General features: G+C 38.2%; 1 protein-coding gene across 3 annotated transcripts in view; it reads left to right on the top strand.

The window, feature by feature from the left end:
• Positions 1-13523, top strand: part of CNTN5 (contactin 5) — a gene marked incomplete at both ends in the record, with an annotated part of 773509 nt that overhangs the window by 693574 nt on the left and 66412 nt on the right. For all 3 annotated transcript variants that reach the window (XM_080816834.1, XM_080816835.1, XM_080816836.1), the window contains one exon: positions 5106-5255. In XM_080816834.1, coding sequence (XP_080672960.1) covers positions 5106-5255 — 150 coding nt within the window. The remainder of the gene's footprint in view (positions 1-5105; positions 5256-13523) is intronic.

Below are 13523 nucleotides of genomic sequence, written 5' to 3' on the forward strand. Positions count from 1 at the left end.
TTCATGGTAAAAACACAACAGGCAGGTATAGAAAGACCACACTTCAACATAAAAAAGCCCATGTATGAAAAACCCACAACTAGCATCATACCTAATAATGAAAACTGGGAGCCTTTCCTCTAAGATCAGGAACCAGGATAAGGATGTCCACTTCCACCACTTTTATTTATCACAATACTGGAATTCCTAGCCACAGCAGTCAGACAAGAAAAATTAACAAAAGCCAACCAAATTGGTAAGACAGAAGTAAAACTCACTATTTGCAGATGACATGATATTATATAGAGAAAACACTGAAGACTCCACAAACAAATAAACAAACAACCTAGAACCATAAATTAATTCAATAAAGTCACAGGACACAAAATTAATATACAGAAACTGTTGCATTTCTGTGTTGGTAATGAAGTAGCAGAGAAAGAAATTAAGAAAACATTTCCCTTTATAGTTACATCAAAATTAATAAAATAGGTAGAAATAAAGATATCCAAGGAGGTGAGAGACCTATACATTGAAAACTATAAAACACTGATGAAAGAAATTAAAGATGACACAAACAAATAAAAAGATATTCTTGCTCATGGATTGGAAGAACAGATTTTGTTAAAATGTCCATATATCCAAAGCAATCTACAGACTTCAGGTAAACACTATCAAAAATATCAGTAGCATTTTTCACAGAAATAGAACAAATAATACTAAAATTTGTATGTAGCAAGACCCTGAATAGCCAAAGCAATCTTGAGGGAAAAAAAAAAAAGAGCAAAGCTGGAGGTATCACATTACTAAATTCCAATATATACTGCAAAGCTGTGGCAAAACAGTATGGTACTGGTGCAGAAATAGACACATAGAACAATCAAACATAATAGAGAACCCAAAAAATAAATTCCGTACATATATAGTCAATTATTCTACAACAAAGGAGGCAAGCATATTCAATGGGGAAAAGACAGTCTCTTCAATAAGTGGTGCTGGAGAAAGTGGGCAGCTATATGCAAAAGGTTAAAACAGCACTACTTTCTTATACTATACACAAAAATAAACTCAAAATAGATTAAAGGCCTAAATGTGAGATTTGAAATCATAAAATTCCTAAAAGAAAACATAAGCAGTCATTTCTTTTGACATCAGCCACAGCAATATTTTTCTAGATATGTCTCCAAAGGCAAGGAAAACAATAGCAAAATTAGACTAGTGGGATTGCACCAAAATAAAAAGCTTTTGCACAGTGAAAGAAACATTTACAAAACAAAAATACAATCTACTAAATGGGAGAAGATATTTGTAAATGATTTATCTGGTAAGGAGTCAATACCCAAAATATATAAAGAACAACTCAACACCAAAAACCCCCAAATAGTCTGATTTTAAAATGGGCAAAGGACTTGGGGCACCTAGGTGTCTCAGTGAGTTAAAGCCTCTGCCTTCGGCTCCGGTCTTGATCCCAGGGTCCTGCGATCGAGCCCCGCATTGGGCTCTCTGCTCATCGAGGAGCCTGCTTCTTCTGCTCTCTCTCTCTCTGCCTGCCTGCCTGCCTACTTGTGATCTCTGTCTGTCAAATAAATAAATAAAATCTTTAAATAAATAAATAAATAAAATGGGGGCGCCTGGGTGGCTCAGTGGGTTAAAGCCTCTGCCTTCGGTTCAGGTCATGATCCCAGGGTCCTGGGTCAAGTGCCACATCGGGCTCTCTGCTCAGCAGGGATCACCCCCCCTCTCTCTGCCTGCCTGTCTGCCTACTTGTGATCTCTGTCTGTCAAATAAATAAATAAAATCTTTAAAAATAAATAAATAAAATGGGCAAAGGACTTGAATAGACATTTTTCCAAAGAAGATATACAGATGGCCAACAGTCACATGGAAAGATGTTCAGTATCACTAATCATTCAGGGAAATACAAACCAAAACCACAGGGAGATATACACCTGTCAAAATGGTTAGTATCCAGTAAACAAGCAATAACAAGTGTTGGCAATGATGTAGAGAAAAATGAAGCTTTGTGCACTGTTGGTAGGAATACATTGGAATACATTGGTGCCACTGTGGAAAACAGTATGGAGGTTCCTCAAAAAATTAAAAATAGAATCACCATATGAATGAGAAATTCCACTACTAGCTATCTACCCAAAGGAAAAGAAAACACTAATTTGAAAAGATACATGTATGCCTGTATTTACTGCAGCATTATTTATAATAGGTAAGATAGGGAAGCAACCAAAGTGTCCATTAATAGATGAGTGGATAAAGAAGATATGCTACATATAAACAATAGAATAAAAAAGCCATAAGAAAGAATGAGATCTTGCTATTTGCAACAACACGGATGGACGTAGAGAGTATAATGCTAAGTGAAGTAAGTTAGTCAGAGAAATACAAAGACTATATGATTTCACTTATATGTGGAATTTAAGAAACAAAACAAACATAAAAAAAGGAGATAAAAAAGCAGACACTTAAATACTAAGAAAAAACTGATGGTTGCCAGAGGAGAAGTAGGTGTGTTGGGGGTTGGTGGAGAAGGGTAAAAAGATAAAGGAAATCAAGAATACACTTACCTTGATGAGCACTGAGTAATGCATAAAATTTTTGAATCATTATATTGTATACCTGAAACTAATATATCGTTGTATATTAATTCAATTTAAAAAAAAGGAGAGAATGAAAGAAAATATAGATGACTCTCTTAAGAAATTTTGTTTCAAAATGAAGTAAAGAAATCATTTTGATATCATCAGTTTTATAGTTGCTTATGGGTTGAACTGAGACAGAGGGAAAAGAAAGGGATCCATGATGACCCCAAGATCTTGGCTATAACATCCATAAGAACACAATTATCATTCACCCAATAAGGAATAGTTTAGAAATAGGGGGTGGAATTTAAGGTTGAGAACCCTATCCAAATAGAAATGTCTAATGGGCCATTGGAAAAATGAGTTTGGATACCAGGGAAGAGGTTCATGACTGAAAATACTGGTGTCATGACCTACAGATGGTATTTTAAACTATGAGACTAGATAAGATCACCAAAGAGTTAGTAGAACTGGGTGCATCTGGAAGATGAAAAGAAACCAGCAATAGAGACTGATAAGACATAGGTCAGAGGAAATTAAGTTTTAAAAAGTATTTCAAAGAAAAGAGAATGATTATGTCAAATAACGATTTTAGGTCAAGAAAGATGAGGAACAGAGACCTAATTATAGAGTTTTATTAATAAAGAACATTGGTAATCTTGACAGGAGCAGTTATGGTAGAATGCTGGAGGTAAGAGCCTAAAAGATAGAATCTCTTCTTCCTACTTTTATGTTTGGAGTGAGTTCAAGAGGAAATGGAAGAAAAGTTAGTAAATGACAACAAATAATAGCACAAACAGCACTCAAAATATTTTACATAGAAACTGGATGAAAACCGGAGAGGAAATTTTTAGAGTTTTGTTTTGTTTTGTTGTGTTTTGGTTTTTTTTTGAGGGGGGGGATACCTGCATGCTTTCATGCTAATGTGAAAAATCCATTAGAGACACAGGAGGGGGTGTACACAGCCCAGATAGACTGTTACCCTTCTCTACAATATCTTAAGAGAGTCACCTCTTAAGAGGCAAAATATTTCCTCATAGAAGATTCAGGTTTCTATTAAAGTAAACATTGGAAGAAAGTTCAGGAAGAAAATAGGATACAGGGGATTTTGCTAATACTGGATAATGAATTCCAAAGATCACAGTAAAAGATTTCACAGAGTAGGGAAGGATGGGAACTAGGGCAGAAAAGAAAATGTGCAGAATTCAATCAGGATTGGAATAAAAGGGTTGAGGGATGACCTAGATGTCTGGAGTTGTTTGAGGTGACTGACAAACAGATGTAAATTAAGCAGTGAGGTACGTCTTTGGTGGACCAAAACAGTATTGATGATAAAATGTAGGTTAGGGGCTAGAGAGGGCTGTCTGGGGAACTCTTCTTCTACGTTTATGTTTGGCAAGCACAACTCAGCATTTCACCAAGCTATAGACTGGATGGTGGCCTTTCTCCCTCTATCTCATAGACTCCAAGGATATTGCTTAATTGCCAGTGCAGCAAAAAGAGACAAACTTTTGCCCCAGGTCTCATTTCACTGCTGGGGGAAAAAAAAAAAAAAAAATCAGCTTTTTGGTGCTAAGAGATTTGTCAGGCAGCCCACACTGCCTATGCTCTGATCATTTACCTTTCATGGACTGATTATTTGGTAACATTCTCTTGACACGTTTCAAAAGAGATTTTCATGTAAAATCCAAATGCATTTAACTCCATCTTGTCATAGTAAAACTGCACTGAGTCATCAAATCAAAAGCCTCCCCCATCTTACCATGCTTAAACAAAAGTCTAAGACTGACATAAATCTGAAGGATCTTTGCACATCATAAGGAAGGTTCTCCCTTTTCCCTATTATCACCCCTGTAGCAAATGTTCTTCCAGAAATATTTCCTAGACAGCAGAGATGAGTGAACAAGAAAATCAGTCTCAATTAAAATATGTATACTGTGTAACAAGTATTTTACTCTGTGATAATTGCATTGACAATTTTATGGCTTAATAAAATAAAAATATTGTACAAAAGTCACTCCAAGAAAAGCTGCAGAACTTCCATTTAGAATGCACAAACTGGATTTTTTTTTTTAATTAAAGAAGTGTATTCTCAATCCACTGCTTTGAACTGCCAAGTGGCCAAGCATGTTTGCCAGAACTGCAAGAGGCAAACTGCTCAAGAAAATTCCCTAGAAATTTAAGAACCATTTGCTTAAATTATAACACTTAGTTGCCTTCTTATTTGAGGCTGAGGGGTTGACAAAATGATTTTAGTGTATATAATGGCAAGTTTTGTTATAGCAATTTATGTATTAAGATGAGATGAAAGAATTCTAATCAACTACAACAATCTTTAACATGTGCAAGTGCTTATTTCCTGAAGATTGATTTTCATTTTACTAATGAGACCAGAGGTGACAAAATGACCATGCATAATAAGGAATTATGCATCGATCTGCTGATTCTGTTACTATCTATGATATCCTTGATTGCCATTTGTAACTATTTCTGAGTCCTCCTAATGCCATGAAATCTCTTTCCCCTCCATAGTCCCAGAAATTATAACAGGGGACATGGAGTCAGCTATGGCAGTGGACCTTAACCCTTGGGTGGAATATGAATTTAGAGTGGTGGCCACCAATCCAATTGGGACTGGAGATCCAAGCACCCCATCTCGAATGATCCGCACAAATGAAGCAGGTAAGAATTTTGGAGAGTCAGAATTCAATTTGGCATGCCTCTAATCACTTTGAAAGCATGTTGAATTAACCATGGTTGTTTTCTTTATTTAGTATAATTTTTGCTCATTCATTCATCTGGACATCATAAAATTATTTCCTTTAAAATAATTCTTTCACTTTGTTTTCAGATCTTTTGCTCCTTGTTTCCGCACGTGCATCTAGATTCTTCAATTTCCTCCCAACCATAGTATTCATCTTCAAGTTACCATGAAATTGATGCAGTTAGTTTCTTTTTCTGATTACATACTCATTCAATATAACAATTCCATAAAATTTAGAATAGATAGGACCACCTTCTTTTTCTCCAGTGGTAACAATTAGCTATAATTGCAGTGTAGTTCCTTAAAACCCTTTATATTGACCTTCACCATGTGACCTGTCATAAATTATATTCCGCCAAAGCAAACATCATCTTAACTTGCCTACTGCTTGACATCTATGATTACAATAAATATCCATCTCCTTCCTGAAGGAAAACACAGCAACCTTCTGACCTTTTGGAGAGAAGAACCTCTAAAATGTTTCTAGTAGTCACATAAGAGAGTTAGCAGCTTTATTTAAAAGATAGCAGAGAAGTAGGAGATCCTGTTTCAACCAGTCCCCTAAAGTGAGTTAATTATCTACCAGAACACTCTGAACACCTATGAAATCAGCCTGAGATGTAGGATTATACACTTCTGGATCTCTACAGGGGCAGAAGACACCAGTGGAGATGTAAAGCAGAGTGGGAATGCTTGGACTGATATCGCAGAATAAACAGAAGGGGAGGAAGCCACCAGAAGTGACCCACTGGAAAGTAATATCCCCAATATGAGAGTGCCCTGTGATTGGTAACCAGCATTAACTTGTAGTCTGGTTAAAAACACTCAAAAAGAGCAAAAGATCTTAAGGGGCAACTGGTGGAATCGAGCGGTCATGGGCACGGTCTAAGCCATGGACCAAGGGCGGCCACTGCAGGGACCCACCCATGCTGGAGAGACTGTGGTGGAACCTCCAGTTCCTGGTCCCTGAGCCCCTGGGATTGTGGGGCTTCATCACCACTTAGCTGGGTGCACTCCCACCCCAGCAAGAGGGAGTGTGGTGAGTGCCAGCCTGTGCTCTCTAGAACTACAGCTTTTCACCCTCTTGTGAGCACTGTGATACCAGGGTCTGACCCACTCCCCACCCATGCCTGAAAAAGCTCTGTTCAGGTGCCAGCCAGTGATCTCTAGGACTGGCTGTGGGTCTGGATGATCCCAGCCCGAGCCTGAAGGAGTCAGCATGATCTCTGGTCAGGATCCCTCAGCGGCGACCTGTGCAACTGCGAGGTCTGGGCCCCAGACAGCAGTCCCGTCAAAGGCAGCCACCAGAAGCAGCCCCCCTGGACCAATACCACTCATGGTTTTAGTGGCACTTGGGTGTAGAGACAAACGGGCGCTTCAGGTGACCCTGAGATGGTGGCTGGGGACATGCACTGCCTGTGGGAGGCTGCATGGTTCAGTGGAGTTTGCAAAGAGGGAGTCTGTGTGTTCTGGACCACCCAGAGGGGAGCAGACTGAAGCTTCTCTCCGAGATGGAGGTCTGGGTGCAGTTTGCTTTCCACTAAACCCCCGAAAAGCTGAAAAAAGCCACCAAAGAACAAAAACCTTCAGAGAACAAAAGCCTAAAAGATCGGTTTCCACAGATCCCAGCCCCTCGACAGGGGCAGGAGGACTCAACCCAAGCAAGACTGACTGAAAAACAATGCAGCAGGCCCTCCCCCAGAAAACAAGCCAAAAGAATGAGAAGTCAACCACCACAGGTCCCCATAAAAGTGTAAAACCCCAACATCAGGGGAAAAAAAGATATTAAGCCCCCGGTATTGCCCCAAAAGCTGTATATTTCATAGACACAACATTTATTTTTAATTCATTCTCACTATTCTCATTCTTTTTAATTTTTTTAACCTATTTACCATTACAATGAGAGGTTCAATACAACAAATTCCATAATAACCTTTTAACTTGAACTTTTTTCATACATATAACTGTGTTTTCTTTTTCTTTTCTACTTTTTAATATACATATAGATATAAGCTTCAAGGTAATCCTCTTTCCCTAATCAATACTACCCCTGTATATAAACCAGTTTTAATCTCCCTTTATCTCTGGAAAGTTGAGTCCTTTAACAACATACCAAGATACACCCAGGAAGAATCAAAATAACCTTCCTCTCCCACATTGAGGATTTATAACCACCCTCCCATCTTTTTCTTCTGTCAGTGTTTCTGTGTATTTGTTTTTGTTCTGGTATTATATAAATCTTATCCTTGGGGTTCGTTTTGGCTGAGTTCTTTTTGTTTCCTTGTCATTTACTTTTGTTGGTCTTTTTGTTTGTCCATTTTTGTTTGTATACCTTATAAATCTTAACTTTGGGGGCTCATTCTGGCTGGGTCTTCTCTCTCTCTCTCTTTTTTTTCCCCCCTCTCTCTTGCTCTCTTTCTCTCTCTTCTTTTTCTTTTTTATATCTTTTTGGTGGTGACTTCCAATTGCTCTGAAGTGTTCCAGGGTACACCTTGCCTGGATTGTGATTGTTATATTCAGCTATACATCCCCTCAACCACCTCTCACCAAAACGACTAAGAGGAAGAACACCCAACAGAGGAAAAAGACAGAGACTGTGCCCTGTCCATCAGAGCTATTGGGTATGGACATAAACAGTATGTCAGAAAGGGAATTCAGGGTAACAATTATCCAGACAAGGGTTAGGTTGGAGAAAACCATTAGTGTCAACATGAAATTGGATTAGGGCAGAAGTGAAAGTCACCCGGGAAGAAGTTAAAAGTGCTATTAGTGAGATCCAGTCTAATCTAAATTCACTACCAGCTAGGGTAACCAAGGCAAAAGATAGAATTGGTGATCTAGAGAACAAACTGTTGGAGAAAAGGGATCAGGAGGAGGCATGGAAGAAATAGCTTAGAAGCCATGAAAACAGAATTAGGAAAATAAATGATGCCATGAAACATTCCAATATCAGAATTACTGGATCCTTGAGGGGGTGGAAAGAGAGACGACTAGAAGATATAGCTGAATAAATTCTGGATGAAAATTTTCCCATTTGGGGAGTGGAAACAGTATTCATGTCCTAGAGGAAGAAAGAACACTCCACCAAGATCAGTGAGTCTAGAAGGACCTCAGGACACTTGATTGTGAACTGACAAATCATAATTTTAGACAAGAGCTTCTGAGGGAAGCTAGGGAGAAGAGATTCCTTAGGTACAGAGAAATGTCCATCATAATAATGTCAGACCTATCCACAGAAACCTGGAAAGCCAGAAAGGTCTGGAAAGACAAATTCAGGACACTAAATGAGAAGAACATGCAGCCAAGAATAATTTATCCAGCAAGATGAACATTCAAAATGGATGGAGAGATAAAGAAATTCCAAGACCAGCAGGGTTTAAAGGAGTATGTGACCACTAAGCCAGCATTACAAGAAATATTAAGGGTGGGGGAGTTCTATAAAAGAAGAAAGAACCCAAGAATGAAATAGAATAGAAATTTACAGAGACAATCTATAGAAATAAGGACTTCACAAGCAACATGATGTCAAGAAAAACATATCTTTCAATAATCAGTCTCAATGTGAATGGCCTAAATGCTCCCATAAAATGGCACATAGTTGCAGATTGGATAAAATGATAGGACCATCCATGTGCTGTCTACAAGAGACCAATTTGGAACCTAAATATATATCCAGACTGAAAGTGAAGGGACAGAGAAGCATCTTCCATGCCAATGGGCCTCAAAAGAAAGCTGGAGCAATGATTCTCATATCAGATAAATAGATTTTAGGCTAAATAATGTAGACAGAGATAAAGAAGGACACTACATCATTCTTAAAGGATCTATCCACCAAGAAGATCTAACAATTGTAAATATTTATGCCCCCAATATGGAAGCAACTAACTACATAAGCCAACTGTTAATCAAGATAAGGAGTCATATTGATATGAATACATAAATAGTATGGGATCTCAACATACCACTCTCAATAATAGACAGATTATCCAAACAGAAAATCAATAAAGAAACAAGAATATTGAATGACACATTGGACCAGATGGACCTCACAGATATATACAGAACTTTCCTCCCTCAAACAACAGAAAACTCATTCTTCTTGAGGGCATATGGAACTTTCTCCAGAATAGACCACATAATAGGTCACAAATCAGGGCTCAACCAATACCAAAAGATTTTTCCCTGCATATTCTCAGACCACAATGCTTTGAAACTGGAACTCAACTACAAGGAAAAGCTTGGAAGGAATTCAAATACTTGGAAGCTAAAGATCACCCTGCTCAAGAATGTTTGGATCAACCAGGAAATCAAAGGAGAACTTAAACAATTCATGGAAGCCAATGAGAATGAAGACACATTGGTCCAAAACCTATGGGATACAACAAAGGCAGTCCTAAAGGAGAAATACATAGCCGTTCAAGCCTCCTTCAAAAAAAACCTGAAAAATCCAGGATACACCAGCTCCCTTTACACCTTAAAGAAATGGAAAATCAACAAATTAAGCCAACCCATGCACAAGAAGGGAAATAATCAAGATTAGAACAGACACCAGTGAGATAGAAACTAGAGATACAGTAGAACACATCAACGAAACTAGAAGCTATGAAACTAGACACTGTTTTTTTTTTTTTTAAAGAATCAATAACATCAATAAACCACTGGCCAAACTAACCCAAAAGAAGAGAGAAGACCCAAATTAATAAAATTATGAATGAAAGGGGAGAGATCACAACTACAAACTAGGAAATAGAACAATCATCAGAAATTATTATCAACAGTTACATGCCAATAAGTTAAGCAACCTAGATGAAATGGATGCATTCCTAGAAACCTGTAAACTTCCAAAACTGAATCAGGAAGAAATTGAAAACCTGAATAGACCAATATCTAGTAACAAAATTGAAGCAGTTATCAAAAACCTCCCCCAAAAATGAGAGTCTAGGACCTGATGGATTCTTGGAGAATTCTACCAAACATTCAAAGAAGAAATAATACCTATTCTCCTTAGGCTCTTTCAAAAAATAGAAACAGAAGGAAAACTTCCAGACTCTTTCTATAAAGCCAGCATTATCCTGCTCCCCAAACCAGGCAAAGACCCCACCAAAAAGGTGAATTTTAGACCAATATCCCTGATGAAGATGGATGCCAGGATTCTCAACAAGAGTCTAGCTAATAGGATCCAACAGTAAATTAAAAAAGATTATCTACCATGACCAGGTGGGATTTATCCATGTGATACAAGGGTGGTTCAACATTTGCATATCAAGCAATGTAATAGAACAAATCAATAAGAGAAGAGAGAAGAACCACATGGTCCTTTTAACTGATGCAGAAACAGCTTTTGACAAGATACAGCATCCATTCCTGATTAAAACACTTCAAAGTATAGGGATAGAGGCAACATTCCTCAACTTCATAAAATCCATCTATGAAAAACCAATAGTGAATATCATTCTCAATTGGGAAAAGCTGACAGCCTTCCCTTTGAGATCAGGCACACGCAAGGATGCCCACTCTCACTACTCTTGTTCCACACAGCACTAGAAGTCCTAGCAACAGCAATCAGACAACAAAAAGAGATAAAAGGTATTCAAGTTGGCAATGAAGAAGTCAATCTCTCTCTTCACAGATGACGTCCAGATACTTTATATGGAAATCCCAAAAGACTCCACCCCTAAACTACTAGAACTCATACATCAATTCAGTAATGTGGCAGGATACCAATCAATGTACAGAAATCACTTGCTTTCTTATACACTAACAATGAAAATATACAAAGGGAAATGAGAAAATAGATTCCATTTACTATAGCACCAAGAACCATTAGGTACCTGGGAATAAATCTAACCAAAGAGGTAAAGGATCTGTACTCAAGAACTACAGAAAACTCATGAAAGAAATTGAAGACACAAAAGGATGGAAAAGTAGTCCATGCTAATGGATTGGAAGAATAAGCATTGTTAAAATGTCTGTACTGCCTAGAGCAATCTATACTTTCAATGCCATCCCCATCAAAATTCCACCAGCATTTTTCGAAGAGCTGGAACAAACAATCCTAAAACTTATATGGAATCAGAAGAGACCCCGAATTGCTAAGGAAATGTTGAAAAAGAAAAACAAAGCTGGGGGTATCACGTTACCTGATTTCAAGCTTTACTACAAAGCTGCAAGACAGTATGGTACTGGCACAAAAACAGATACATAGATCAATGGGACAGAGTAGAGAGCCCAGATATGGACCCTCAACTCTATGGTCAAATAATCTTCAACAAAGCAGGGGAAAATATAAAGTGGTAAAAAGACAGTCTCTTCAACCAATGGTGCTGGGAAAATTGGACAGCTATATGTAGAAGAATGAAACTTTACCATTATCTTACACCATATGCAAGGATAAACTCAAAATGGATGAAAGACCTAAATTTGAGGCAGGAATCTATCAAAATCCTAGAGGAAAACTTAAGCAGAAATCTCTTCAACATAGGTTATGGCAACTTCATTCTAGACATGTCTCCAAAGGCAAAGGAAACAAAAGGGAAAGTGAACTTTTGGGACTCCATCAAGATCAAAACCTTCTGCACAGCAAAGGAAACAGTAAACAAAATAAAGAGGCAACCCACAGAATGGGAGAAGATATTCACAAATGACACTACAGACAAAGGGCTGATATCCAAGATCTATGAAGAACTCCTCAAACTCAACACACACAAAACAGATAATCACGTCAAAAAATGGGCAGAAGACATGAACAGACACTCCTCCAAAGAAGACATACAAATGGCTATCAGACATATGAAAAAATGTTCATCATCACTAGTCATCAGGGAGATTCAAATCAAAACCATATTGAGATACCACCTTACACCAGTTAGAATGGCCAAAATCAACAAGACAGTAAACAAGAGTTGGAGAGGATGTGGAGAAAGGGAAACCTTCTTACACTGTTCATGGGAAAGCAAGTTGGTGCAGTCACTTTGGAATATATTGTGGAGATTCCTTAAGAAATTAAAAATAGAGCTACCCTATGACCCTGCAATTGCACTACTGGATATTTACCCCAAAGATACAGATGTAGTGAAAAGAAGGGCCACCTGTACCCCAATGTTCATAACAGCAGTGACCACAGTCACCAAACTGTGGAAAGAGCCAAGGTGCCCTTCAACAGACAAATGGATAAAGAAGATATGGTCCATATATACAATGGAGTATTATGCCTCCATCAGAAAGGTTGAATACCCAACTTTTGTTATCTACATGGGTGGGACTGGAAGAGATTATGCTTAGTGAAATAAGTCAAGCAGAGAGAGTCAATTATCATACGGTTTCACTTATTTTGGGAGCATAAGGAATAACATGGAAGACATTGGGAGATGGAGAAGAGAAGTGAGTTGGGTGAAATCAGAGGGGGACACAAATCAGGAGAAACTGTGGACTCTGAGAAATAAACTGAGGGTTTTGGGGGGGGGGTGGTTGGGTGAGCCTGGTGGTAGGTATTAAGGAGGAGCACTGGGTGTGGTGTATGCACAATGAACTTTGGAATACTGAAAAAAATAAAATTAAATTAAACTAATAAAATAAAATAAAAATGTATTTTAAAATATTTTGCCCAGCATCTGGAAAAAAAAGAAAGGAAAAAATTTGGTAAACTTTTTGACTACTTTGAACAAAGTTTTACTGTGATTTATCTCTTATGTCCTTATAAAATTGCATATTAAAAGGTGTGCAATAGGACATTAGCTTAGGCAAACACAAACGTCAACGATATTGATGAAAACAATCTGAAAATAGAGAAAAGGGGATATATTGCAGATACAGGCAGGGGAAAAACAAATTTTAATATTTTTACACTCCATGAAAACATACGAATCTCAATAATCATTAGAATATAAGTGCACTGAGAATGAGGACTTGTATCTAATTTTTTAGTGTTCTGTCCTTAGCACCTAGAGCAGTGTCTGGCACTGGTGTGTGCTTTTATTGAAAGATTAGAAGAGAACATTTCTGGGGCGCCTGGGTGGCTGAGTGGGTTAAGCCGCTGCCTTCAGCTCAGGTCATGGTCTCAGGGTCCTAGGATCGAGCCCTGCATCGGGCTCCTTGCTCAACGGGGAGCCTGCTTCTCTCTCTGCCTCTGCCTGCCTCTCTACCTGCTTGTGCTGTCTGTCTCTCCCTCTGTCAAATAAATAAATAAA

Source organism: Martes martes (assembly GCF_963455335.1).
Source record: "Martes martes genome assembly, chromosome: 10".
Lineage (NCBI taxonomy): Eukaryota > Metazoa > Chordata > Mammalia > Carnivora > Mustelidae > Martes > Martes martes.